The sequence below is a fragment of the Diaporthe citri genome, assembly GCF_014595645.1.
Source record: "Diaporthe citri strain NFHF-8-4 chromosome Unknown scaffold_3, whole genome shotgun sequence".
NCBI classification, from domain to species: Eukaryota; Fungi; Ascomycota; class Sordariomycetes; order Diaporthales; family Diaporthaceae; genus Diaporthe; species Diaporthe citri.
In genome coordinates this window covers 2,634,322-2,661,769 of record NW_025064848.1, presented here as the reverse complement: position 1 = coordinate 2,661,769, position 27,448 = coordinate 2,634,322, and the positions used below count along the sequence as shown (strand labels likewise).

The 27,448-nt window shown below is 56.8% G+C and overlaps 7 protein-coding genes across 7 annotated transcripts; 5 read left to right on the top strand and 2 right to left on the bottom strand.

The window, feature by feature from the left end:
- Nucleotides 1-3,306: 3,306 nt before the first annotated feature.
- Nucleotides 3,307-6,950, top strand: INS49_008336 (uncharacterized protein; the record flags this gene model as incomplete). Its single annotated transcript, XM_043169080.1, has 3 exons — nt 3,307-3,515; nt 3,894-4,112; nt 4,307-6,950. 3 exons carry the CDS (start codon nt 3,307-3,309, stop codon nt 6,948-6,950), a joined length of 3,072 nt encoding a protein of 1,023 aa, XP_043026760.1.
- Nucleotides 6,951-7,976: 1,026 nt separating this feature from the next.
- On the bottom strand, nt 7,977-8,724 carry INS49_008335 (uncharacterized protein; the record flags this gene model as incomplete). Its single annotated transcript, XM_043169079.1, has 2 exons — nt 7,977-8,388; nt 8,528-8,724. The coding sequence occupies 2 exons, from the start codon at nt 8,722-8,724 to the stop codon at nt 7,977-7,979; spliced, it is 609 nt and encodes a 202-aa protein (XP_043026759.1).
- A 1,351-nt stretch (nt 8,725-10,075) lies between these two features.
- INS49_008334 (uncharacterized protein) lies at nt 10,076-10,669 on the top strand (the record flags this gene model as incomplete). Its single annotated transcript, XM_043169078.1, has 1 exon — nt 10,076-10,669. The coding sequence occupies one exon, from the start codon at nt 10,076-10,078 to the stop codon at nt 10,667-10,669; it is 594 nt and encodes a 197-aa protein (XP_043026758.1).
- A 660-nt stretch (nt 10,670-11,329) lies between these two features.
- On the top strand, nt 11,330-14,257 carry INS49_008333 (uncharacterized protein; the record flags this gene model as incomplete). Its single annotated transcript, XM_043169077.1, has 2 exons — nt 11,330-12,557; nt 12,720-14,257. 2 exons carry the CDS (start codon nt 11,330-11,332, stop codon nt 14,255-14,257), a joined length of 2,766 nt encoding a protein of 921 aa, XP_043026757.1.
- A 2,857-nt stretch (nt 14,258-17,114) lies between these two features.
- On the top strand, nt 17,115-21,034 carry INS49_008332 (uncharacterized protein; the record flags this gene model as incomplete). Its single annotated transcript, XM_043169076.1, has 2 exons — nt 17,115-17,830; nt 18,172-21,034. 2 exons carry the CDS (start codon nt 17,115-17,117, stop codon nt 21,032-21,034), a joined length of 3,579 nt encoding a protein of 1,192 aa, XP_043026756.1.
- A 1,644-nt stretch (nt 21,035-22,678) lies between these two features.
- On the top strand, nt 22,679-24,157 carry INS49_008331 (uncharacterized protein; the record flags this gene model as incomplete). The annotated part of the gene is made up of 2 exons (XM_043169075.1): nt 22,679-23,296; nt 23,444-24,157. 2 exons carry the CDS (start codon nt 22,679-22,681, stop codon nt 24,155-24,157), a joined length of 1,332 nt encoding a protein of 443 aa, XP_043026755.1.
- Nucleotides 24,158-25,124: 967 nt separating this feature from the next.
- On the bottom strand, nt 25,125-26,365 carry INS49_008330 (uncharacterized protein; the record flags this gene model as incomplete). Its single annotated transcript, XM_043169074.1, has 5 exons — nt 25,125-25,475; nt 25,540-25,627; nt 25,696-26,049; nt 26,121-26,128; nt 26,354-26,365. The coding sequence occupies 5 exons, from the start codon at nt 26,363-26,365 to the stop codon at nt 25,125-25,127; spliced, it is 813 nt and encodes a 270-aa protein (XP_043026754.1).
- Nucleotides 26,366-27,448: the final 1,083 nt, after the last annotated feature.

Below are 27,448 nucleotides of genomic sequence, written 5' to 3'. Positions count from 1 at the left end.
TGTCCAGACTCCAGCCGGACGCGTTTTCAGGCCATTACCCTCCTTTTTCTCGGCTGATCAAGATTCTGATTTGTTTTGGATCTAGAGCAACTGCCCATCCGGTCCACCCGCGCGGCGATCTGTATAGGGCTGGAATGCAAGTCCGGCTTCGCACTCCCAGGGCCGCGGACGTGTGACGAGGTACGTGGTCCTCCGGCCTGGCCTCAACGCCCACTGGCTGGCCGGGGAGGTTGTGTATCGCGAGACAGACTCGGGAGGAGCAGAAATGCTGTGTCTCGCCGCAACGATGCACGGGAAGGGCGCCACGGGAGCTCCCCCGCCTGGAGTGGCTGCGATGTGTCTCGATGCACAACTGCCAGCTGTTGCCATCTAGAGCCTGAACGGCCTGCGGGGTGTTCTGGTATTTTCTTCCCAGTAGTGAGCAAGACGTATAGGATGTGTCATATAGACAAGCCCATGACGGACCGAGCAGGTAAGAGGGGGCTTTCTTTGAAGCTTCTGCTGCTGCACTAAAAATGCAAATGTAGAAGCCTTGGCGTAGGTGATCTGCAGACTATTGGGAGTACCTGGGCATACCTCAGCAAGTTTCCCGTGCAGCGGAAGACTTTGTTCAAGACATCGGACAGGCGCCCATTGCTACAATGGAGTCTTGCCGGGCCACGGGCGGCGGTGAGCACCTGCACGGGTCTCTGGACCACCCGAGGTGTCCACGGGTACAGGATCTGAGTGCTTGAAAACCATGGGTCACAGGAAGGTACTGCGCGGGCATTGCTGTACTGGGCCTGTCTGCCCGAAGCTTGTCGTTTGGCATTGCCAATACATGGGAATTTTGCAACGCGCAGTCCACTTCAACTACCACCTGCTCGGGGTGCGAGCGAGGGAGAACAGGCCTTCCGCTCCGCCAATGGCCATATGGCAATAAAGCCGTCCACCATCATAAAAGGCTGGCGCCAGGCCAGTACGACCAGCGACGCCACCCGTGGTAGAGGTTGAACCGCGATGTCACCCAATTACAAAAAAGGGGGCGGCGATGTGGCTTACTGTGCCGCAACAAGCTCCGAGAGGTCTGCAAAGGCCGGGACGCGGGCGAGGCGGGAGCTCCCTTGTCTGGCTGGCCAGCGCCCGCGTCCGTGTCGGAGAAAACAAGAGAAACAAAAGAAGAAACCGGCGGGGATCTCGTGGGGCATTATTACGTCGTGAGCCGTTGCCCATTGATCAGCACAGCACAGCCGGGGCCGACAAGGCCAAAGACGAGCCCAAGCAGGGCATGTCGTGGCATAGCATGGCATAGCATGACTGTCATTTGCGCTTGCTGTGGGTTGATGATGGAACGGGAGCTCCAGGACGCTCCAATTTTAAAATAAGCTTCTGGGTACGATGCTGTGCCTACCTCAGGGAACCTGGCAGGGTGTGGCAGTACACGATCAACAAGGTTACCAGCCGCGCCCTGCGTGTGTGTGTGTGTGTGTTTGTGTGTGAGTGTGTGAGTGAGCGTGAAGGAAACCGGGGACCCGTATGTACTATGCAGTACCCTGGGCTGCGTGGGAGGGTGTAGAGCACAAGGTACCAAATCACCGATTGAATCCGGCAGGGCGGTTCATCTCTACAGTACCTATCCCAGGCCAGAAGGTTCCAAGATCTCGTCCAGAGAAATAGTTTGCCGGGATGGCGGATGTTGCTGCGAGATGCGAGATGGCCCTGGGCAGACACAGACGGGCCCAACGACAACAAGGCAGGCAGGCCATATCTACACACTTGACCGACCGACCGACCGACCGAATGAATGCCTGTGGTACCTAGGTACACGTGCTTGTGTTGTAGACAAGCCGTCCCCACCGCCCCAACCCGACGGACATGGGCAAGACCAGCCCCAGGACCACCGCCAGCCCATGCCAGTTACCCCTGGCTTGCAGTGCAGTAGGAGCGCAGTGAAGGATGCTTGACACCTCGATAGATAATTGCATTACATGGTAGCAGATGTGGCAATTCTGGTGTCCGACTGGGCTGCTCTGTCGAGTATACCCACCGGACATCCTCCACTGTGCCCAGGAGTTTAGTCTACCTACCACTACTGTGCAGTTCTGTTACCTCGCAGTAGGTGCCTGGGCATGCGAGAGGGCTTTTACCGTGGTGTATGTACAATGGCTCGGCCAGTCGACCTTGGAATGGCAGTACGGGTCTAGCATTAATCGCTTCTCCACCTGGGTGGCAGGGAAGCATGGCTGGATCGGCGTCCATGGGCCCTTGGGCCCCGTTGGGACCATGACAGGATGGCTGCAACTGTGCTGGTGCCGGTGCTGGTGCCGCTGCTGGGTGCGCTAGGTAGGTAGGTACCGTGTTGTGGAAAAGGTACTGGCGTGCTGGCGTGTCTGTCGTGCTGGAGAAATACCGTATGCACCACGGCCAGCTGGTCTAGCGCACGGGGACAATCGACGCAATAGGAACCTGAGCCCTGTCCGACCACAGAGGATCGGCTGAGCCAACCGCCAGAGCACGCCTTTCCCCCTTCTCGCCGCCGCCGCCGCCTGAACTGTGACTTTTGCCTGCCTGACTTGCCCGACTGACTTGTCTGAATGAGGCCTGCCTCTCTGTATGTTAATCTGTTAATCAATTGCTCAAGCAATCAATCGATCAATTTCGCATTTTTTTCTTTCCTTCTCTCCCTCTTTCTCTCGCAACGTTCCTCTCTGTATCCTATCCCCTTCCCCCAACGGTGTTTCTTTCTGCAGCAAAGCAACAAGCAGGCAGCATCGTTCTCCCTCTCTCTTCCAAAGCACTCCGTAATTTCTATTGGCTTTCCTTGCGCTCGGGCTGTTCAGCACCGGTCAATCGTTTTCTTCAAGTCCTTGTACTGTGCCGTACTGTGCCTACGTCCTTTCGTTCCTCTCCGACCAAACCCTCTGGCTCCGCGCCACTCGTTCGACCCGACGATATTCTGCTGCATCGCCGTGTCACTCATATCAACCACCCCGATCGCTTCGACTCGGATTTTGCTACAGCCTTCGTTCCATATTTTTCTCGTCGTCTCGCACATTTCTTTGCTCGCTCACTTCCATCCGAGGCCCTAATTTGGCGCAGTCATTGGACGCAGCCTGACCACCAACCGCTTGTTTACTTTGTGTGTGTGTGTACACGGAATTCATCGCGTAAGTAGTGCAGACAATCCCAACCCCTTCACATCTGCTGGCACAGTCAGCTTGGGCCCCAGCCCTCTCCTGCCGGTACCCAGGAACCTGAGCGAAACTCCTTTGAGCGGACGATCTGGCCGTCGGGCAACAGCAGCAGCCTGCGATCCACGCAGCCTGGATGCCCAGACGCTGCTCTAGCCGGCTGGGTCCGAAGACTGGAGCCGACGATACTGCAATCTTCTCCGGCCCTGTTCTTCAGCAACCACCATCGTCTCGTCTCGGGAGCCCTCACACGGCCCCTGTGCAGGTGGTCATCCTGGCCGCCCTCGACTTCTACAATGATGTCACGTCGTCCGTCTTCTGGAAAGCAGCGGCCAGCGGCATCAGGTCCCAAGAGCATAAAGGCTAACTTCGCATCCCCTAACATGCAGTCCACCGGCTAGTCGCGTCACAGTTGAAGCCGAAGTCAAAAGACAAGACCCCTCTCGGGCTTCTCCCGTCGCTCGACTCTGTTTGACGCTGCATATTATATCTCAGAGCCCTCGACTGCTCCAATCTGCGCCACTGCCGCCTCGTATTCCGGGCTGATCCTGCCCCAACTCCCTACACCACCCGAGACAGCGGCGCCCTACAACCTCGCTCTCCTCAAGCGTCGACAAATTAGCATCGCCCCCCGACTGGTCCATCTGCTGACGGGGAATCGAGCATTAATGGGCCGTAGTTGATCGTGTCAACTACTGCCAGCCTCTGATTGCATATGCCTAGATTCGCGTTTGGCAAGCGGAAGTCAACCGCAGAGAGCGAAAATGACATAGCAGCACCGTCGTTCCGCGTTCTAGATCGTTCCGAGGTGGCTGAAGGCAACGGCAAGTCATTTGACGGCGGCGTCAGGTTGTCAGCAAAAACCCACACACTCCCCAAAACAACAGTGTCAGACATCTCGGTCGAGGACAACATCTTTGCCGACTACAAACCCAAGAACCGGTACGTTTTTTTTATCACTTTCCACTCCACTGGGCTTGCGGCTGCTCCGGCAGGACTTGCCACAGTCACTGTCCGTTCAATTTCCCACACGGACTGCCAATTTAAGTTTACGGTGTATCAACTTGAGTCCATACCCGGTCCAGAATTTAATCGAAATGGGGCCTGGGTGGATACGGGGCTGACTCTTTCACTAGTGGCAGCGGGTCGTCCAACACTACCAAGACCAACTCGACCGACAACTCTTCTCGACACAGCGCTGCATCAACCGCTCCATCTTCTGCAGACTTGAATGGTCAAGACGATTGGAGATTGCCCAACAAGAGATCTCTGACAGACGCTCCTCAGCAACCACCTTTAACCAAACCAGGCCCATCGGGTTTCCTCAAGTCGGCCGGACGATCTTGGTCATTTGGTGCTTCCAAGAAACAACTACCCTCTGTGCCCGCTGGTGACGAAGACGTGCCGATCACTCCCGCGGTACCTGAGCAGTATAAGAGCGGTAGGGCTAGGGCGACAACCAGCTCGACAGACGCCACCATCACCCCTCCCAAAGTAGATCAGGACCTCAGTTTTGATCTCGGTGGCAGTTTCAGCAAGATGCTACTCGGGTTTGACAAGAGATCTAGCGTCATGACACTAAAGGACGAGAACGGGCGCCAGGTCTTACAGCCTCCAGCCGCAACTGGCGGCCGTCTAAATGCACCCTCGCCTATTCACATCGATCACACGTCCAAAGTCGAGGCCCCTCCGCATTCCTGGGCCAGTCACCACTCCAACGATAATCTCCTTACAGGCAGTCCCCGCATCCCATCACCGACAAAAGAGAACACGCCTCCACCAGTCCCAACACACGGGGAGCCTCAGTCAATCCGACCTAGGGGTCCCGGTCATTCCAGCTCTGAGAACCTCCTTAAGAGGACTAGCGCAATCTTTAGCGGGCGGAGAAAGTCGATCAACAATGCCCTGGAAACGGGCGAGGGAGACGACCTAAACACATCCCTCCTGGCTGTCAACCGATTTATGTCCGACGCCAACAGCAGGAGCGCGACCCCAGTCGAGGTCGTCGGTGGACGGTACAGAAGGAATGAGGATACGTCTGCACCTGGTTACCGAGTTGTATCTCCGCCAACGGTTCATTCCAAGTTGGACCCAGTAGACGACGACGATAACATGTTCGACAACGTTCCCTTGAATTCTGAAAGATTCAGCACTCCGCGTCAGCCAGCCCAGAAGCCAGCGCCGAAGCCAGTTGAGACCCCAGCCAAGAACAAGACGATGACAATCTCCGAGTTTGAGCAATATCGAAAGGACAAGGAGGTCGAGGAGAGGCGAGCGGAGGTGGACAAGGCTAGAGAAGAGGTCGATGTCGAAGAGGATGAGGACGAGATCAACTATGACGACGACGAGGATGAGGCGGAGAAGTCTAAGCAACTCGCAAAGCAACGAAGAAAGCAAGAGGCACACATGACCGTCTACCGCCAACAAATGATGAAGGTCACCGGCGAGTCTCCTGATGCGGGCCCTTCGCGGCCAAGCATGCAAATGTCTCTGAGCACGCCCAACCTTGCCGTCCCAGAGGCTTCGAGAAACTCCTCGTCTGAAGTCTCTGAGGACGACGAGGAAGTTCCCCTGGCTATCCTCGCGGCCCACGGCTTTCCCAACAAGAATCGGCCTCCTACACGGCTTACGAATATGATGTCGAACCCGAACCTGCGACAAGCAGCTCAGCCCAGCTTCCAAAGGCCAGGTTCAGCGGCAGGACATGCTCCGACGGCGAGCGGGTCCCTACCTCCTTTTGCCAGGGGGCTTCCGCAGGATCCGTACGGCTTGGTCAACGCTCCACCCCGGGAGAGCTTTGCACTGGGCGGTGGCGTTCCGGCAGGCCAGAACTCACCTGTGCCACCTGGTGGTCTCGTCGGTGTCATTGCCAACGAGGAGCGGTCGCGAGCTATGAGGCGGGGAAGCCCTCAAGTTGCTCAGATGCCGATGGACCCCTACCAGGGCATGCCGCAAGCAGGCCCTGGCGGGTTTGACCCTGTGCAGGGCATTCCTCAACAGATGATGTACCCTCAGCAACCACCCATGCCGATGCTTTCGCCAAACGAACAAGCGCAACTGCAGCTGAATCAGCAGATGTCTCAATTCATGCAGATGCAGATGCAGTTTATGCAGATGATGGCCGGCAACAACAACAATAACAACAACAATGTCGGCAACGGACCACCTCGATCCGCCGGGCACATGGGCAGCAATTCGATGGGTGCTGTTCAAGGCATGGGCGGCCCGGGTATGGGCATGGGAATGGGGATGCCCGTGGGCATGGACATGAACGCAGGGGCACGCGGTTCATACTTGGAGACGCCAATGATGGACCAGTCTATGGGTGACATGCACGGTCGGACTATGAGCCTGGTCCAGCCAAGCTCTTCTTCTTGGCTCCAGCCCCCTCAGCCTGGTTATGCAGGATCGATTCGTCACCAGGGCAACGGCTACACACCGTCCATTGCACCATCCGAGCGTAGCAATGTCGGTCTCCCAGGGCGATACCGTCCTGTCTCGCAGATGCCCCCAGGACCAGGCACGCCTGACCACACACGACAGTCCTCCATGATGGGCTCAGCTCTCAGCCCTTACAGCGACGCGCAGACGCTACGGCCCGACGACAAAAGCTCACCGAGGAAGTCGGAGGCTAGCAAACCAGCAGGCGAAGATGCCGACGACGACGATGAGGAGGGTTGGGCGGCCATGAAGGCCAAGAGAGACAAGAAGAAGTCTTCTTGGAAAATGAGAAAGACCATGGCCCCGGGCGGTCTTGACATTGGCTCTCTTATCACGTAATAGGAGCATTGGGGTTTCGAATTAAGACAAGTCATTTGGTAGTGGAAAGGGGGAGGGGAGCATGATTTGGGTAATTTCAACCGGCGAAGCATTCTGGCAGCATAACATCTCACGGCATCCAAAACATCTCCTACAGCATTTGACAGTCATTTATTCATCGTTCATCTCACCATCACTCGGGGCCAAACGCCCCAGAAAGAGGAGGGCAAATTGTGTGTGTGTGTGTGTGTGTGTGTGTGTGTGTGTGTGTGTGTGTGTGCCACGTGTGTGTATATTGCGGTACACGGGGGTTTACAATCTTCATACAAAGGCGTTGCGATTTGGGTAACTAAGATGTATTTAAGGCAGGGAGGGCGGCAACTCGGGAACGAGATTATGATAGACATCCCTTCTGTTAGGGATTAATTCTAATGTGGGCATCGACTTGGGCCTGTGCTCCGTGGTGATGATGTTTCTACTTTGCCTCTGTACCGTAGACGTGTACCATACACGCATCCCTGCGATTGGTATTGTTTGCCTTGCTACAACCCTCCCTTTCCTCCCCACTGGTACCTAGATATGTCCGGATCTGGTTTCTTACCTTGAATAGAGGGGGGGGCCTTGGTAGCGAGAGGGTTGGTTTACTGTACTCATCTAGGAGCATACAAGTACATTGTCAATGTAGCCACAATATCAAGACCTGCACGGATCCCAAGCCGAAGCTTTTTAGTCTATTTATTTTTATCAAATCATTACATCCTGGCAGGTATAGCAGACGCGTGTTGACGTCTCTCGCAGCATGACCAATGGCTTGCCAGATCCCGAGTCGGCAATGCCATTTCCAGAAAAGCATACCTCCTGCTCTCGCCAGTAGGCGGCTTCAGGGGTTTTGATGATGTTTTCGGCCGCCCTGTCTGTGGCTGAACCGCCAACATAAACAGGAGACGTAGGTACCTAGGTATGTGTAGGCGTGCAACCCCGCTCCTTCCCACCGGCCTGCCGTAGCCACCCTCTTTTAATACACTGGCTCAACCCCCCGCCCAGCTCCTACGACGACAACTTGCCGCCGGCCCAGCCCTTGCGCTTGCCGCCCATCTCGACGGCGGCGAGCCCCCAGTCCTCGCCGTGGTTGTGGCCGCCGCTGGTGACGCCCGCGCGGGCCTTGGCCTGGTCCTCGTTGAGGACGGTCAGCACGCCGAAGACGACGGGGACGCCCGTGTCGAGCTGGACGCGCATGAGACCGTGCGAGACGGCATCGGCGATGTACTCGAAGTGCATGGTGTCGCCCTTGATGAGCACGCCGATGGCGATCAGGGCGTCGAAGGCGGTGGACAGCCCGGCGCCCGCGGCCGGCTTGCCCGCCGACAGGGAGGTCAGGTCCGTCGTGGACCCGCCGAGGAGGTCGCCGGCGCTTGCGCTGGACGAGGAGGACGACTGGATCTGGGAGGCGGCGAACATACTGTTTTTGTTGGGTGGGTTCAGCAAGCAGGCACCTTAGCAAGCCGCGGAGGGATGTCGATCACGCGTGAGGCGGGGGGTCGAGGGGAGAGCTGGACGCCATTGAAGCGAGCCCGGAACCGGTAGAGGTGGTTACTTACCGCTGGACACCGATCGGAAGCTCCCAGGACCCCGGGACAGACTCCACGACGATGTTGCTCTCCTGCACGCCGCACGCGAGCAGCTTCGCCCTGGTGCCCTCCAGGAGGGGGTCGATGATCTCGGCATTCCAGCGGGCGTGGACGATGCCGATGCGCAGGCCGGAGCCGTCGTGCTGTTCCGGAGTTGGCCCCTTCATTTTGATACGGATAGCTAGAGCTGTACGTCAATTGCTTGCGGAGGGACGTTCTGAACGCTGGGAAAGGAGCTGTTGGTTTTGTTCGTCAAGCTGCTTGGTCGGCTCAGTAGACTGCACATGTAGGAAGGGTCCATGGACACCCCGCCACTGCCGCGGGGTGGGAGTCTGGAACACCCAGACTTGTTATGTAAGCGTACGTGCTGGACATAGGCTTGACTCAATTCAATCCTACTTGGGCTTTGTTATGGTAGGTGATCACATCCCCAGATAGGATCACAGTCATCACGCTTCACACGATTCTATTGCATCTGAACGAAATAAGCGTTTCGAACCGCAGGTACATATCTACACACAGCTGTGTCCGGCTCCCGCCTTCTCACAACTTTCAAAGCAGCCGTACCTCAAGTGTGTCCCCAAGTGGGAATCGAAATGGAGAGCTCCCCCGACTTGCGGTCTCCCGGCCACGGAAGCGTCTGAGCGACCTGTCATGGGGCACATGTTCTCGTTGTGCTGCTTTGTTTCTCTGGCATTGCCATGATCTAATAACACCCTAGGGAAGTCTTCGGTCTGACGGCCTTGGGCGACAGACACCGGACTCGAGTTTGGCTGGTAGTCCGTCAAGAGCTTACGATGTCCGCTTCTTCCTTGCCGTCCAGGCCGGCGTGGTTCTCAGCTTTGGCTCTTTCCTGGCCCCGTCGGGCATGGCTGCGAGATGACAGAGCTTCGAGAGCATGCGAGATGGAAGTAATACGCTTCATAGCATTACATCGTTGCGCAGACAGACGGTAGCTCGGTCTCATTTCATGGGTATCTGCTGCGCATTCTGACGAGCAGTGTCATTTTGGGAATCCGCGATGAGGCAGCGTCCAGCGCGTCAGTGCAAGTGCAGAGCAATCTCGGTATGGACCAGGCTTATACACACACTCAGCGGAACTGACTAGTACAGAATACCCAATCGTCGATGCATCTTCAGGGCTGGCCACACGGCCAGTCCAATACGGTGGTGTTTACCGAAGGGCTACCGGTCCGATTGACTAGAAGGAGCCTGCTCACTAGAGAACCAAGTGTTATGTTGCATGCGTCGAGTGGTGCGTGCTGGAGTGTCAGCGATGGGCTTTGGCCTACAGGCCGTCAGTGTCCGACGAGAGTTCGCTCAAGCTTTGTGCAAAAACCAGGACCAAACGAAGCTACCTAGGATGATGGTTGCCTCGTGTAAATGTCCGCATACCCAGGTATAAAGGTCCGTTATGTCGCACATGCACTCAGTTCTCGGGTCTTTCCCCTTGTTCAAATCACTGCACTTCAAAGTACTCTTATATTTGTTAAGACCGATCCTGGAAAGACATAGACAATGGGTGTTCACATCTCAGATAGCGATTCTGAGCTCTCCAACGAGAAGGGCCAGACTACAACCGCCCACAAGCGGTCTCGCTGCCCCTGGATCTTACTCGTCCAAATCCTCAGGAAACACCAGGAGAAGCGAGAGCAGACAAGAATCGAAGAGATTCGAATGCAAGTCAACAAGGATCGTGAAAAGATCGAGGCCGGGCGGTTCCGCTTTTGGCAGGGTACCACGTCCACGGAACAGAGGCGTTCGATGTGGGAGGGTGGGCTGGACCCCAGCTCGTTGAAATGTTGTGGCCGCACATTCAGCACAAGCCACACTTACAAGCTCACCATTTCGAGCACGAAATCTGGCTCGGTTGAGATCGTGATACATGACTTCCGCACTCCAGAGGGACGCGAGGAGGCATTCAAGTGGTGGGACGCACGGTATCGACGAGTGGAGACATACGCTGACCGGACCGTCGACTTGTGCAATTCTTGGGAGGAAACCTACCAGAAATATATCAAGGAGCACCACCTCGTTGACCGCAAAATCCTTTTGAAAGGAGGCCCCAAGATCAACTGGACCAGAACCAAGGTGGAAAAACTTCCCAACTGATTGTTACGATTTTCTTTGGAATCCGACGGATGCGGATAGGAACAGCGACAATCCGGTGTGCGGCTGGTGTGATTGCGACTTGTTGTTGAGATCGGCGAGTGGTGGGCTGCATGATGTCTCCTGGATGCAATCATATTCACTACCTTAGAGAGACTCTGCAGCAGCAGCTCACACAATTCGACAGTGCTGCAGGCATTCTCCAAAGCCTCCTCGCCTTCCTTATAGCTGGCCCCATAAAAATCACTTTGATGTGTCCAGATTTTCGATAATAACATATCTACTGTGGGAATGAAACTCGATGTGGAGCTTGTTCCTCTGCCCCCATGAGCACACCATTTCACGGAGTTCCTTCGATCCTTCCTTTTTTTTTGCCATGGGTGACTGTTGCTGACGTCCCAGGTGGGTGGAAGCCGCACCCGTGCCTTCCTCTTACGATGGCAGACCGGCCCATGTCGCAGGTAGGTCGCGCGCCTTCCTGTGCCCAGGGTACCTGTTGAACTAGGTAGGCATTGGTCTACCTTCTATGATGCCAGTGTGGCATGGCAAATCCTGCAATTTCTTCTACTTCTTGTTCCTCTTCCGTATTGATTGAATTATCTTTTCCATGCCTCATATTCTATTGCCGTGAAACCCTCTTCATGTAACATTGAAACCCTCAAGATGTCCATCACTGCCCTTCCAGAGACTACGGTCCGTCTTCTTGGTTCTGCGGCGGCCATCACCACGCCGGTTGATGTGATCAAGGAGCTTCTAGACAATGCTCTTGACGCAGAAGCCACCTCTGTGGAGATTCTTGTGTCAGCAAACCTCATCGGCAGCATCCAGGTCAGAGACAATGGGCACGGAATCCAAGCTGATGACTACGACTCACTCGGCCGCGTGGGCCACACGAGCAAGCTCACCTCCTTCGAAGAGCTGAGGACCTTTAGGGGAAGCACACTTGGTTTCCGGGGTCAGGCACTGGCCAGCGCAAACTCCCTGGGATGCGTCACCGTTGTCACCAGGTGCAGCGGAGACCCAACGGCTGTGAAACTGACTCTCTGCGCTGGTGTTGGCGGAATCGAGAGCCAACAGCGGATATCTGCCCCGGTTGGCACGACTGTAACCGTGGAAGGGCTCTTCAAGGCCATTCCTGTCCGTGAACAAGTTGCTGAGAAGGAGGCACAAAAAAACCTCGCCAAAGCCAAGCATCTATTCCAAGCCTACGCTCTGGCCAGACCCATGATCCGAATTTCTCTCAAGGTTTTGGGTGGGGATATCAAGCAGGCCTGGTCCTACTCTCCACGTCCGGACGCCAGTGTCAGAGAAGCTGTCGTTCAGGTCTTTGGGGCAGGCGTCATGTCAGAGTGTGTGCTGAAGACTGCAGCCACTGAGACAGACTCCAGGAAGTACGAAAACGTCCGTGGTGGCCCACGGATGACCATCGAGGCGGTCCTGCCCAAGCCAGATGCGGACTTATCCAAGATGTCCAAGGGCTCGTTCTTCTCCGTCGACTCTCGTCCCTTGTCAACTTCGCGCGGCATCATGAAAAAGCTGCTTTCAAATCTCAAGGTGCACTTCAAGAAGTCTCTGAAAGTGAATGATGAAGATAGAAGGTTGAGCGATCTCTTCACCTGCGTCAACGTCAAGTGCTCTGCAGGTACTTACGATCCGAATGTCGAGCCGTCGAAAAGTCAGGTCCTCTTCGCCGATGAGTCTCAGCTGGTGGAACTGTTCGAGGAGCTATGTGCAAAGACCTACCAGAGTCGACAGGCCGCGGACGCTTTCGCAACGATTGAAAAGAGGCCACTGACAAGACGGACACAAACGCGAACACCGCCACCAAGTAGCGATGGACCTCAGGGTTTCGCCGAGCCACCGGTACCCTATCTAGATGAGTCGTCGCACAGTACGTACGTTCGCCAACCTGAGATACCTGAAGTCAGTCGCCCGAACGCGATTTTGATAGACTCATCGGATACAAGTGCGGTCCCGTCTCAACGGGTGCGTAGGTGTCGAGCACCGGAGGCTCAACTGACTGGACATCTTCACCCACCCCAGTCATCAACAGACTCGTCCAGCTATGAACCAGTCGAAGAAAGGTTTCCAACAGGATCAACGCGTCTAGTTGAGCTACCAGTCACCGCAACTCAAGATCCGGAGGCCACTATGGAGCAGTTGCCGACTCCAGAGCAAAATGGTGCCGCCCAGCAGCTTTATCCTCCATTGAGAACTCGCGATTCACACGCCGCCGAATACACCGTGTCAGACCAAGCAGATCCCTATCACCGTAAAGGTCGCAAGCGGAAATTTGTCGTGAACATGTCAGCGGACCCAGACCTATCATCGGACGAGGAGGCCGAGACTCGCGAATCTGGTTCCTACGACTTGCAAGAGACAATTGCACCGCCGGGAGAGTCATTCGACACATCAAAAGAAGCCTTGAATCCTTGGGTCATCGCAAGGATGACCGCACCAGCTCGGCAGACAGTCACTGTTAATACCACCGCACACAGCGCCTGTCCAACTCTTGCCCGCACCGAAGAACCAAATGCTCCGCTCATAAACGCCGAATCTTTCGAGGAGGAATTGCCGATCTTGCGACCACAGATGGGCGCACCCAGAGATCTTGATACACCTCGTGTGATGAGGTTCGCGAATACACATATGGGCCATCTTCAGGCTACTGATGTTGGACACCGTGACCCATCGGCTTCCGTGAGCCCACAGACCACTGCTCGAGTAGCAGCTCATGATCTGCCTCAGTCACCTTTGCACACGGAACGCTCGATGGGGAGACGCAAGCTTCCCAATTTCAGGCCACATAGCAACATTCTCGAAGAGAACGCCGATCCAGATGGGCTGGTTCAGACTACTTTGTCTTTCGATAAGCCAAAAGAGCCACGCCATGACCAAGAAGCCCAGGCCCAATTTCACATCAGCGATGTCCCAACGCGGCGAAACCCAACATTCCGGAAGCCAAAGAGAGTCAAGAAACGGGACCAAGGTTTCGTCCCACAAGATGCTTGCACCAGCAGCGAGCGTGAATATTATTTGGTAGAATCTCAAAACGGCAACAGAATCGCGAAAGAGTCTTTGAGAGACTACGACTTCGAGTCATCTCAGTTACCAAGGCTTGACCTTGTGGGTTTTGAAGACAGCCATGTTGACCATCTGCCGACTGTGAAACAGCCAAGTCGTGGATACAACGAGACCAATAACTTCGATGGGGATCCGAGGAGGTACCTGATAAGAAGGCGACGTTCAGAGGCAGCGCATCGAAGGAAGGGCCGGCAGTCCATCAAAAGGACCAAAACGGACAAATTGCCCCTGGAGACAGTTCCCTCCGGCGATGGAACTAAGCACCTCGTGCTGAACGTGGATCACCAAACGGTCGAGACCTGCAATGCTTCGAGAAGAACGACCTCCTTGGCTGATTACCGCGAGGGAGTGCGCTTCGGATCTTCGATGAACTTGGAGGACGTGGATGATATCCAGTCTAGACTGCAGGCCGTCGTCACTAGCTGGACACAAAAGACCTTTGGGGAGAAGGCGGACATCGAAATTGATCTTCGGGAGGCAGTGAAGGGAACTCAAGTGGCCGCTTAGCCAATTACTGCCATGACATGTGGACATTCCTCTTGAGAGAACTCGGGTACATATGGGATCATCTGCTGGTGCTGGGAGATTATGAATCGGGCCATCGTGGACAAATTGGGAGGTCTTGCTGAGCTGGGCAAACAATTTTGACATCTCGTCGCTAGAATGCGAGGGAAGCTACGACCCTCTCCCGTAAGATCTGACGAGCTTCGGACTCCCCGCGTATTGTTGTTTGATTCCGGGTTGCTTGCGAGTGACCTACAGGGATCGGTGAATCGCCGAAAAAGAGAGGCTCACTTACACGGCCGATACGTGCCCCTAAAACTCTTACGGGATACAGGTGCGCCCAAATGGCGTCTACGACGGCACGATCTGATGATCGCCGTTTCGATCTGGATCTGCGTGCATACCGCTTCTCTACATGAGGCCACTTGACCAGCGTCACTGCCAGGTTTTGTGCATTTTGGTGTCCTTTTATGTCGTCGGGAATGTGCTATTGGACAGGAGGGACCTCGTATTGGGAGCTGTGATGGCTGACAGCACGGGAGGGACTAGGGTACGAGCCCAAATGTGCCCGAGGCGAGGGGAGGAGCGGCCACCCAGGCCAACCCAGGCCATGCGGCGCCAGCGGTGGGAATCTTTTTGTTCACGAATGAAGGGGATCGGCAGCAAGCGAGGGGAGGGTCCCTCCCCTCCCAACGACAGGAATTCCCACAGTTTTCCTGCCGCGAGTGGTGACCGGGGCCCGCCTGCCCTCCCGCCCACTGCCCACCTTACCTGCCCGCCCTGACTGACACCTTGGTTGCGAGAGCAAAGGGGATCGTCGTGCGGCGGCCGTGCAGCCGTGACCAGGAGCCGCTTGGCGCGCCCGGAGCGGTGGTGGATACCCCACGGGTAATATGGGGCCACCCACCCAGGGCGAGGGCGGACTCGTTCACGTCTGTCTGCTCAAAATAGAAAGGAAGAGGGGAGTGTATGGGCCGTGGAGATGCCTCTTCTCTTGGGAGAAAGCCGGTCGTCATTTTCGGGGCGTGCGCACAGGTAGCGCCGGGTGCTGCTCCTCGTAAGGGAGCAACCCGAGGCGCTGGATCGTCCATGTCGCTGACGCTTTTGGGGGCCGGCCCTGACGCGCACGGAGTAGCGCGGAGGATCGAAGCCATCGAAGATTCCTCTGGGCTTCCCCGTTCTCTTTCCTGTTCGGCAATTGCCTCCAGTGGCCCCCAGGTATGTGACGTGGGTGCTTTAAAAATAAGTGCAACGTGGTAGCAGCAGTGCAATGGGCGTAATTCCGAGATGGCCAGCCTATAACACCTAGGTAGTGTCAATACTGTACGCAGCAGTAGACCACTGTGGTGATGCGGTGCAGCCAGCATCCTCGGTCAACTTTGAAGTTGGCAGGGTGGGCCCCCCCCCTTGACTGCGCTGCCCTGTCGGTCGCCCTGTCAATCTTGTCACTGGCAGTGCTGGACGGCGTCATGGAACAGCCAGGGAAGCTCATTTCCCGCGCAAATAAGGTTGACGGCCGGGGCCCCTGTGAACAGTCAGGGGGGCTCCCGGGTCGGCAGGCGGCAGTGATAGTGGCAGTGACTTGAGCCTGAAGATGTATGATCACTCAGTCAGACATCGTATCGTGACGACGACCTGCCTTTGTGTGCGATGCGGTGTATCACGGGGATCGGGTCGTACTTCTGCATGAGGAGCAGCGTGTGCTGTACGGTATGTGTGTACCATAGTACAGAGTAAATGCATGCGTAGCGGAACGCAGGCTTGCTGACCCGGCGCCATGCCATTCGTCTTGTCGTTCCGCTCCTTCGGCCAGTTCCCCTCGTCGTGCAGCGAACTTGCTGCTGCTGCTGCTGCTGCTGCCGCCGCCGCCGCCGCTGCCTTGCCATGCCCTTGCGTTGCGCTGCGTCGTGTTGCGCTGCGTCGTGTTGTGCTGTGCTGCGATGGAATGGGGATGTGACTCTTCCAGTGATGCTCCCTCCTCCTCCGCTCCGGAATTGAAGAATGAGGGAAAGGTAATAGCTCAGGTCCAGCTCGTTTCATGCTGCCCGGGTGGGCCACAACACATCCACCCAGCATAGCCTAACATAGCACAAGCACAACAAAGCAGCAGGCAGCCTGCTGCTCCTGTTTCCCTTCCGGGACGCCAAGCTCGATTCAATCCATTCAGGCCATCCACAGTGGCTAGAAGCAGGCAAGCTCCTGGCAAAAGGGCCCCGCCGCCCCGTTCCCTAGACAGCGGACCCAAGATTGCAATCTGGAATCGTCCCAATTTCTCGACGGGCGCAACACCACCCACCGCACACAGGCACCCGCACCCAGGCACACACCACAGCACCGCACCGCACCGCACCGCACCGCACCACCACCCACCCCTTACCGCGGACACCATCTCCAACCAACAACCCACCTGCCAACTCACCACGTCATTGCCCAGGCAGCCCTCGACAGGAAACCGCTCCCAACTGAACACGCCGTTTCAGACAAGAAATATCCCACGCCTTACCCTCAGCCACCTACCCGACCAGCCAGCATCCATTGCCCGCCCGCCGGACCCGCCAGACAGCCAATCCATCCATCCGCACATCCCGTCGCGTCGTGTCTCGTGTGCTTGAACCCGGAACGTCGATTGCCTCCCCAGCTACACCGAGGCCGACCCCGTTCCCGTCTGCCAACTTGGTGCGCCAGTTGCCTCTATCCGTCCTGGACTCCAGCCTCAGCCCCGGGCTGCTCTCGCGCATCGGACAAGAGCCTCAGTGGACCCAGTCTCCCAAGATGTTCATTATCTGACACCGCTGCTCGCTTTCCTTTCGTCCCGTCGCGACTCCAGAACTCGGATTCTTCCACTCGTGCCGCGCCAATCATGCGAATACTCGATGCACCCTGTTTTGAGAATGATTCTGGTCGGACGTGCACTCCCTGCGACGATGACGCCACAAGGAAACCCTCCTCCCAGCCGCGGCCTGTCGCACGGCGGAGCGATGTAGACGGGGCCGTCTACCACAAGAGGAGGAAAGCAAATCCCAGCCTTGGAACCAGTCTCGAATCCACACCCACGCACTTCGACAAAGGCATCACCACGACGGCGCGCCACAGCAAGCGGCAATCGCGCCTTTCGACAAATCGCAGCTTGCGCTCCCTCGTTTGCCTGTCGCTCTTGTCGCAGCCCGCCGCCGCCGTTCTTCTCCACAAATTCGACAATTGCCTTCAGGAACCGACCAAGGATAGTGATCCTCTCGAATTACAATGGGTTCCGCTTTACGTGGGGGCGACCTTCGACACCAAGAACAAAAGCCATAACCTTAGGGTCACCGTTTGGGGGAACGTCACGGGCGCCTACAACCCGACAGCCGGGCCTGAACTGCCTCCCTGGGACAGCGACGACTGGAACAACCCCAATGTCACAGACGGCAAGATCGTGGACAACCCGTTCCCGACAACTGCGAACTTCCTCACCACACTGCACAGCAAGATCGATGTTGTGACGTACGAGCCGTACGCGGCCGATTTCGACTTTTGCAAGGACGCCCTGACGAATGCGTCATGCCCGCTGGGCCCCTACTTCAATAGGACGGAAATGTGCGTATCCGCTCTGGTGCCTGTCCCCCTTCAAGGGCCTTCAGGCGTGGAAGATGATGGCCGGTGCGGTGCTGAACGTCGTTCGCCTCTCTGCGTTCATGGTAGGGCAGCAGGTTCATGCTGGGGCTTGAGTCGCTCCCGGTCGACACATGAAGATACATGACGGTGGTGAATTCTTGTAATGGGATGCTCACTCACAACCTGTTATGCGAGCCAGATGCCTGCTGTCCGACCAGATCCAAGTTGCGAGAACCGACTTGTTGCAGTGCTGACCGTGCTTTCACCACCTCTGTTGCAATATACTGTCTTGAGTGCAAGCATAACGCTAACACCTAGTGCAGAACCTCTCTTGCTGCCCTGCCGTCCATCACGATGTCGAAGGACTTCTATTCGAGCTACGCTTTCACATCGTTCTCGCCCACGTTCTCCATAATATACGGCGATGCCGTGAAGACAACCGTTGGCTGCGTCTCCGCGACAGTGACCCCTGATCTCGGCAAGCTGACCTGGATGTTGAAGTTCCTGCCCCTCATGGTCCTCCTCTCCGTCGGATTTGCTACTGTGTTTGCCAGCATCTACAGCCCGTGGGGGACAACGGATATCTTCCACTGGAGCTCCAATTTTGGAAGACATAACGACCTCCTCCGCTTAGTGACGCCAGGCTTTGGTGACTGCCTCCAATACATCCAGTTTGTGACGTTGACTGGCGGCCTCACCCTAAATTATCCCGGCTTCTTCCAGCCCATCGTCAGTCAGGCGTCCTGGTCTGCGCTGATGTTCAATGAGAGCTTTGTGAGCAACGAGCCAGGATGGCAGAGCTTGAGGGACGGCATCTACTTCACCAACGGCAGCTACGGCCTCCAGGATCTCGGCCAGCTGGTCGGCATGGGCAATGTTGAGGATGTCTGGGCGGGCATGATGGTCTGGCTTCTAGGCATCATAGCAGCCGCGGCCGTCATCACTCAACTGGGCTTTGCGGTGCAATGGGTCTACCGCTTTGTCAAGAACGTCCAGGAGGAAGATCTCCGCAACAAGAACCTCCCTTTCACCGTGGGGAACGTCGTCAGAATTGTTTTCAACTTCTTCCTGCTACCTTTGGTTGCATTGTCCATGTTTCAGCTCGTGGTTGCCGCCAAGTCACCAGCGTACACAGTAGCCCTCGCGGCCGCGACCATCGTACTGCTTCTTATCTTTGCCGGCTGGCTTCTACGCCTTATCACGACTACCAAACCGCGGTCGGTTCTGTTCGACGACCTCCCGACGGTGCTCCTTTACGGGCCTCTCTACAACACCTATTCCGACGAAGCTGCCGCGTTCGCGTTGATTCCCGTCCTGTTAACGTTCATCAGAGGTGTCGGTATCGGCGCTGTGCAGCCTGCGGGCATTGCACAGATCATCATCTTGGCTATCTGCGAGGTTGTGCAAGTAATCACCCTGCACGCCTTCAAGCCTTTCTCCTCACCTACGTCGATGAATGCGTACCACACCCTCTTTGCGGTGCTACGATTCACAATAATACTTCTCATGACCGCATTCATTCCGCAGCTTGGCGTCACCGACGGTCCAAAGGGGTGGATAGGATACGTCATCCTCGTGATACACAGCGGCGTACTGGTTTTGTGCTTCTTACTCAACGCTCTGCAGACCATCATCGAGGTTATTGCAAGGTTACTGGGCGCAGGAGGGGACGATAACAAGGGCTTGTCGCAGGGGCCTTTGTCGAGGATCTTCGGCGCGCGGCAGCTTTCCAGGAGGACTTCGCGGCGTGGTGGTCCTTCCAGACAAAGTCAATTGTCAAGCACGGCTATGTTGAGTGCGAAAGATCCAGTTCAAGCAGGATACATTGCGCCAAGCGGCCGTCTTCGAAGTGAATCAGCAGGTAGCGTTGGGGTGATTCTCAACGGTCGGCCTCAGAGAAGCTCGTCAGCCCTTGATGCTATGAGTTTTGACAACTCGATGCCGCCGTCTCGTCTCGAAGGCGGGACGTCCTTCGCGCCATCGACCCCTGGCGAGGCCAGCACATACTCCTTCCTCCCATCTCCCGTGATAGGGCAGCAGACCCGACACTCGGTACCGCCGAACGCTTTGATAACAGACAGCCCGGGCGACACATTCTACCGGCCACCAAGGAAGCGGGGCAAGACACTTGAAAACCAGTCCTCGCACTCCAGAGCTCGCGGGTCCTGGGGGACGAGTGGTGAGTGGTCTCAAAGGCGGACGAGCCAAAGTGGCGGAGGCCCGCTCGACCTAGTCGATGCCGACCCTGTCGACCGTGACCGAGATCGTGATCGCGCAACACCTGCGACGTATGCCTTCCCCACGAGAACAGACTACGCCACTCGCGAAGTCGATTTCTATTACGGCGTGCAGCGGGGCTCGAGGCTTAATTCGGACGCGCCGCAGAGAAAGCTGGGCACAGGGCCCGCAGATCCCACCGGGACAGTTGCTACTGCAACAGGCTGGTTCAAGAACATGTTCAGCGGCAAGAGGAAGGAGAAAGGCAAAGGTTTCGAGGTCGTGCGGAGCTCTCGGATGCCTCCTGCCATGCGTTCGGATCAAGCCTACGATGACACAGATCCTCCCGAAGGAACGCCTGTGGCGATGGGTGTGCTGAGGAAAGGACCCATCGATTCGGATTCTGACGAAGGCGCCGCCAAGGGTCCGGGCCCGGCCGCGCAGGTCGACGAGCCTCCACCAACAGCGCGATTGCTCAACGACGATGGCGTCAGCATAGATGAAGACGCTGCTGACGAGCCGGGAGACCTGGGTACTTCTCGAAATGCACCAGTGCTGCCTGACGTGGATGCTGGTGGAAGCTTCCACGTACCCAGTCGCGCAGTATCGAAGACTAGTCACATCTCGCACAGGAGGGCTGACGCGGACGGATCAGTGCCTGATGTTCCTCGGAAAAGTTCTAGGCGCAAATCCGACCTAATAAGTGGACTGACTCTTAATATGGACGCGTCGCCACCTCGTGGACAAAACCAAGCAACGTCGTCGCGCCTCCCCTTCCAGCCATTGTCGCGGAACGTATCGGCGGACAAGAGAACGCCCTCGATCTCGTCGCTCGGGGATGAGTCTGACACGCACCGGCTGTCGAGTGAGAATCGGCTGGGCACCGTGGCCCATGGTAGTATCAACAGATTCCCATCGGATTCTCGGGGCAAGATCGAGGGCAGTTCGGCGGAGTTCGTGGATCGGTGATAACCACGCATGGAGATGCACACATTTTGAGAACTACAACATATCACACTCACATACATACGTATCCACCACATTGTGGTGCGAGCAGAGCCGCGCCGCGCCGAGACTCGATGTGGCACACTTACATAATTAGGCCATTGGGAATTTGGGCCAAAACACAACCTGGACTCCTTGAATTTTTTTGGGGGCAATCGGCAAAGCGGGAGTTGGGTCGATCACGTTCGGGGCGCGCTGCCAGCATGCACGGAGGGCGGCAATAGACTGATTTCTGGGTAACCTCTTCTTTTTTTTTTTTTTTTTTTTTTTTTTTTTTGACTCAACTGCTAGCGATGGCGTATCAAAAACCAACTCTCAGGTGCTTTTTTCCCCGCTGTGTTCTGTCATTCTCGGGTGTGGTATCTCGGGCAGGCTTCTCTGTAATTAGGGGAGATATCATACGTGTACACTGGAACGATGAGTGCCTTGTAGTAACAGGGAAGAAAGTCAAGAAACCTGTTTCCACATGTGCCTTTTTGGGGTTTCACTGCGTGATATTCAACTATGTAGGTCCCGCGAGTGAAACTTGCCTCGAATGGTCAGGACCTGACTGATATTGTCGGTGTATACAATAGAGGCGAGGTTTCGACGCGAGGAATGTGTGTAGTTAGTGCTGATGCTTGTACAATATTGAAAATCTACGCGCAGAAACATATCTTGGCAGTAAGAAAACTGGAAATGCCAGTCTTTTGTGATAACAAAGAAAACATGCTTTTAAATGCCGCTAAATCTTGCGTTTTGTATACTGTGGTTGTGCCAAGGTAGCGAGGATGATATTCAGTAGTCTGTGGAGCGATACACACAACCTCGGCGTGTCTCTAGCACCCGCATCAAGACCAACCCACTCGACGACGGTCACAATCTCCGGCGCCACTCGTTGACACGGTCTCAGCCGCCAACAGTCTTGTCGGCTCTGGCGGCGCCTGGCTCTGGGCTATTTCCGGGCCCGCTGTCGACGGCTCGCCGCCGGATCGACTTGGTCTGGTCCGAGATCCCACTTGTCTTGTCTATTCGACCGGTGCGGGAGAGAGCTGTCAGAAAACGCGGCCCCATCGCAAAGCCTGCGAGCTGAACATACTGGTCAGACAAATATATATCTCTTCACTTTCATCGCCTCCTCTTCGAGCGTTCCTTACGTAGAAAACGCCCTCCCCCAAAGATCCTACATTTTGAGGTGTGTCCCTGACGCCGGTGCCCACAGAGACAAAGACTGCTAGACGCTAGGCTGACCGTGGTTCAGAGCCGCCCGAGGTCTCCGTTCACTTCGACCCGGACTCCAGTATCATATCTACACTCTTTATCGAGGCCCTTGTGCCCGCGAATAGAGACTCGACTGTAATTAGCGTCACTTGGTCTTGACTGAGTCTCTTTCTGACTGCCAGGTCCCTAGGCTGGTGGCACGACGTGCGGACTGGGGGACGGAAACGTGGTCACGAGGGCAACTTTATGGGGACTTGGATGCTGGCGTACTATCTGCCTTCGAAGCCAGTCTACACTGAATTTTGTGCCTGTAAGTTGTGATTTCTGTGTTCGAGCTTCATTCTCTCTCATACACAAGTTTCCTCGACGTGTCGCCCATCTCGCTCGAACGCACATCACAACATTTACATGTTGTTCGCATCTCTATCCATCCACACATCCGCCATCTTCACCTTCACTCCGACAACAAATACCAAAAAGAAAATGAAAACACCCGTGCTCATTGTCATCATCGCCTCGGTCGTGGTCCTCTGCACCCTCCCAGCCCTCTACGTCTTCCTCGCGTACCACACGTACAGGGAGCGCCAGAGGTGGAAGGTGGACCACGACATGGCGCTCGACAAGATGGAGGCCGAGGGCCGGCGCAACCCGCGGGCCGCAAGTGCAGCATCCCACAGCATCTCCTCCTCATCGGGCCTGGGCAGGGCTCCATCCGCCCAGCACAGCCACCACCGCCAGCAGCAGTCGTCCGCCCCGGCGCGGCCGGCCCCAGCCCATAACCCCCGGTGGGCACCGCCGCGCCCGCCACGGGAACTGGATGTGTTCAAGAGCTCACGCGACCATCTGTCATCACAGGCCGACGCCGCGCCGCGCGCCGTACCTCAGGGCAGCGGGAGGAGTATCAATAGGCCCGCACCGGGCTCGACGACCACGAGGAAGAGCAGCGGAGCCGGCAAGAGCAGCAGGGCCTCCGGGAAGCAGAAGCAGCAGCAGCAGCAGCAGCAGGAGCAGCGGCCATCGTCTTCGGTCTACGGGGCGACGTCGGACGAAAACGGCCAGGGGACGCGGCCACTGCCGCCTGCCTCTCGATTGTCGCCTACTTCCTCTCGGCTGCCAACAACTTCTTCTCGGTTGCCGCCTGCCTCTCAGTTGCCGCCCGCTTCCCAGTTTTAGGCGGTAGGAGCGGGGTGTGGCAACATGGCGCCATCCGAGGAGCAGCTCAGCGCAATTGCCGTCGCGAAAGAGGAAGAAGCGGGGAAAGACGACTACCAGGGCAACGAGGAGCTGGCGCAGAAGCTGCTGAAGCCGAGGAGGCGCGCGCAGATAGATGTGTGGGTGGGCGAGACCGTGAGCCGATGGGAAGCGCAGCGCTGTGCTGCCGGGAGGAAGTTCGGCCACCGTTCTGACCCGCCCACGCCCTCTGCCATGGGACAGCCCGGCTTGGGTCCGCGCTCGGCGCCACCAGTGGACGGTGATGATTGCATCTGCCCGGTCTGCGGCCGGCCCTTCGACGACAAGAAACCCGTCGTGACCCAGCCAGAGCGAGCACACCAACAGCCGGACGGGGCAAAGCCGGGAAAGGGCAAGCACATGATCCGCGGGATCAGGGCGGCCATGGGCCACCTAAAGGCCAGGGATGGCGGCAGGGGCGGGGAGAAGGGCAGGGCCGAGGAGGGCTGGGACCGCGCGTTGTCGACGCAGATGTTCCTCGCTGACGCCAGCGAGTACGGCAGCTCCACGGACACCAATCACTCGAGCTTCCCGTTCGGCGGAGGCGACAATAAGGAGCTTGGGGAGCGCATGGCGCGCTTGAGGAGGGTGCAGAAGTTGCTAGACAGGAGTCAGCCAGGCGGTGAAAAGGCTCGGTGCACAGAGATACTGCTCTAGAGAAGAACTGACTTTTCCTGATTGGACGGCCGCGCTACTACGATCATTGCGCGGTGGCCATCTCCCAACCCCGTCCTGTCCTGGTGAATAGTGATTGTGGCCTTGCGTGTGGTAATCCTGAGCCTGAGCGCGCATCGCAGCGAGGCGAAGAGCCTTTCGAGGTTGGGTAGAGCCTTGAACTTCCGTCCCATCCCTCAGGTTTGTCGAGCTTGACGATTGCGGCTCTGCCTATGTCGAAGGTGGAATCAGAAATTCGAAGTTCGTGCATCCTTATGATGAAGGCATTGAGACGTTGCCAGCAAGGTGCAACTGTACTTCGATCTCTGTAGCCCAATCCCGTACTCTACCTTGACGTCGTCTGCTTCGCCGTCTGGCCGTAGCCTGGTCCAGTGGCAGGAAAAGCTGAATATGTCGCGTCATTCGGCACTGACTGGAGCGGCTGGGTTGACTTGATGACTGTTTTGATTTTTGGGGGGGTAATGGGGGGCTTTACATCTGTCTGTGGACCGATAAACATTGGGGGGTAATTCCGAGACGACCTCTCTCTCTCTCAGTATGAAATAAGGCAAATGACGCATACAGGCGGAGATAAGGAAATCAACATAATCCATGAAAATCCTGGGTTGTGACTCTCTGAAAAGGGATAAAACACCCAAAGGAAGAGCGAGGATCAGCCATGTTGCTAGGGCACAACGCCGAACCCACCAAGTGGCCAACTCTTTTCCCCCCACGGGAGCCAAAACCAGAGGACCCAGAGTCCATGTCCTGCGTTCTCGCTACCCATCGCAACCAACTCCCAGGAAGAGTGACCCCGATCGTGACCAATGCCATAAATCACATCCTCTCGCCACCCGGACTCCGCTCAGAGGGCGCCTTCCACCATCCTCCTGGCATGGACGCTCAGCTTCAGCGGGGAACATCACTTTTCGACTTTCAGCAGGCGCACAAGGGACTTGTGAGCGCCCCTTTAGGACTCGGGTGCGGGCTCCTCGGCCTTGGCCTCCGTCTTCTCCTCTGTGGGCTTTTCCTCCTTGGCTCCCTCGGCGGTGCCTGCGGCCTCGGCCTCGCCGTTGTCGGACGAGGTCCACAGGGTGAGGTTGTCCCGGAGAAGCTGCATGATAAGAGTGCTGTCCCGGTAGGACTCCTCGGACAGAGAGTCGAGCTCGGCAATGGCATCGTCGAATGCCTGCTTGGCGAGGTGGCAGGCACGGTCTGGGGAGTTCAGAATCTCGTAGTAGAACACAGAGAAGTTAAGGGCCAGTCCCAGGCGGATGGGGTGAGTGGGGGTCAGCTCGGTCTGGGCAACGTCGGTGGCGTTCTGCAGACAGGGGTGTCAGTAGACTGCGCACATCAGTCCGTCACGCGCAACTGAGTTTCCTCACCTTGTAGGCCTCGTGGGCAGCAGTGGCGGCGGTCTTGCGCTTCTCGCCGGAGGCGAACTCAGCAAGGTAACGGTGGTAGTCACCCTTCCTGTTTGCGGAGGCCCGAGAGTCAGATACGGTCGAAATCATTGACGGCGTCTCCAGGGAAGGGCTTACATCTTGTGGTAGAAGACCTTGGACTCGCCGGAGGCGGCGTTGGGGATGAGGGAGTCGTCCAGGACATCGAGGACATCCTGGCAGACCTTCTCGAGCTCGAGCTCGATCTTGGAACGGTACTCCTTGATGGTGGGGACGTGCTTCTCGGAGCCCTTGGACTCCTCCTTCTGCTCGATGGAGGAGATGATGCGCCAGGAGGCACGTCGGGTACCAACGACGTTCTTGTAGGCAACGGACAGCAGGTTGCGCTCGTCGACGGTCAGCTCACCGCCGAGCTTGGCAACCTCCTTCATGTAGGAGACCATCTCATCGTAACGCTCGGCCTGCTCGCACAGTCGGGCGAGGAAAGTCTTGCTGTTGGGGATCGGTCAGTTGCCTTCTGGCGCGGGTCTGGGCAGACATCAACCGGAGTTGGAAAAACACACCTCTCACGCTAGAGATTGGGAGCCATGAGTTAGCGGTTTTCATGATCTGGACGCAGCAGGACACGGAGACAGGCCCGAGAGGGTGACAGATGGCAGCAGGCGGGGGATACAGGTGATGGGAGGTTATCAGGAGCGGGAGGGCAGAGGCACAGGAGCTGGCCCAAGAGGCGATTTCGAGAGCAAAGGGGGGAGGAGTGGGGGTGGGCTTGCTGCGGTTGCAACACTACACGTACCTCGTTCGCCATCTTGTCGGATGTGTTTACGGAAAGGTGCAAGAGAGAAGGGGTGGGCAGAAAGGAAGTCTGGTGGTGGTGGGAAAGAGAGAGGGAAGGCGGCTGGGTCTGCTGGTTTGCAGGTCGAGAAGGCTGTTTACAAGTTGTCGTTGGTCGGTGATGTTGTTGTGTTGTGGGCAAAGTCGGTGTCTTGGGGTTGGGGGGCGAAAGGTGGGAAGAAAAAGCGGCAAGCCAGCAGGCCCAGGTAGGTTAGGTAGGCAGGTGAGGCAGGCAAGCAGGCACGCTTGGGTGTGCCCCCCCCCTCCCCTTCTGGTCTGGCCTGTACGGCCCGTCTGGCCTGTCTGTCCTGTAATGGGCCTGGCTCGCTGGCGTTTGGCTCTCTCCTCTGGGTCTGGGTCTGGGTCTGGGTCAGGTCGGCAGGGCTGCGCGCGGGAAGGGCCACGCCCAATGGCAGGGCTCGCCGGCCAATGTACCCAGCAAAATCAGCCTTAGCCCAGGAGGGAGGCAGCGCAAAATTGATAGCGGGGAACATCCCAAAATTGAGGCACTCCACTGCTTCCTGGTCTGGTCTGGGTACACGCGCACACACGCCCACGCCCTCACCCTCTCTGTCTGTCACTCTCTTTCAACTCAACCTGGCATCCGGCCAACTGGCAGCAAGCACGCACGCAGGTGTCGGGCTCCTTTTCCCAGCAGATGCTTGCTTGCTTTGCTGGCTGGCTGGCTGCCCAAGGTGTGCGTTGTTCCACCACATATTCTACGGTGGCCCACCACCTAGTCGACCACCTCCCTATCTCTCTGCCCAGGCATTGGCAGACAACCTGGTGTTCTGTGCTGTGGCAGAAACTTAGTTCTCGTGAGGTCGGTGAGGTGGCAGTGATGCAGAATGTCCCTCGGCAAGTATCTGTGTAGGCACGGCACAGTAGGCAAGCTTGAATAAGGCTTTCTGACTCGGCAACAAGTTGACGAGGGACGTCCGCCTTAGCCGAGCCTCGTCCTACCAACCCGTATATTATCTATATTACATTACATTAGAGGTCTGTTGTGCTGAACAGCCGTGTGCGTGCTCTCTCGGTCTGTCTCTCTCTGCTTGTA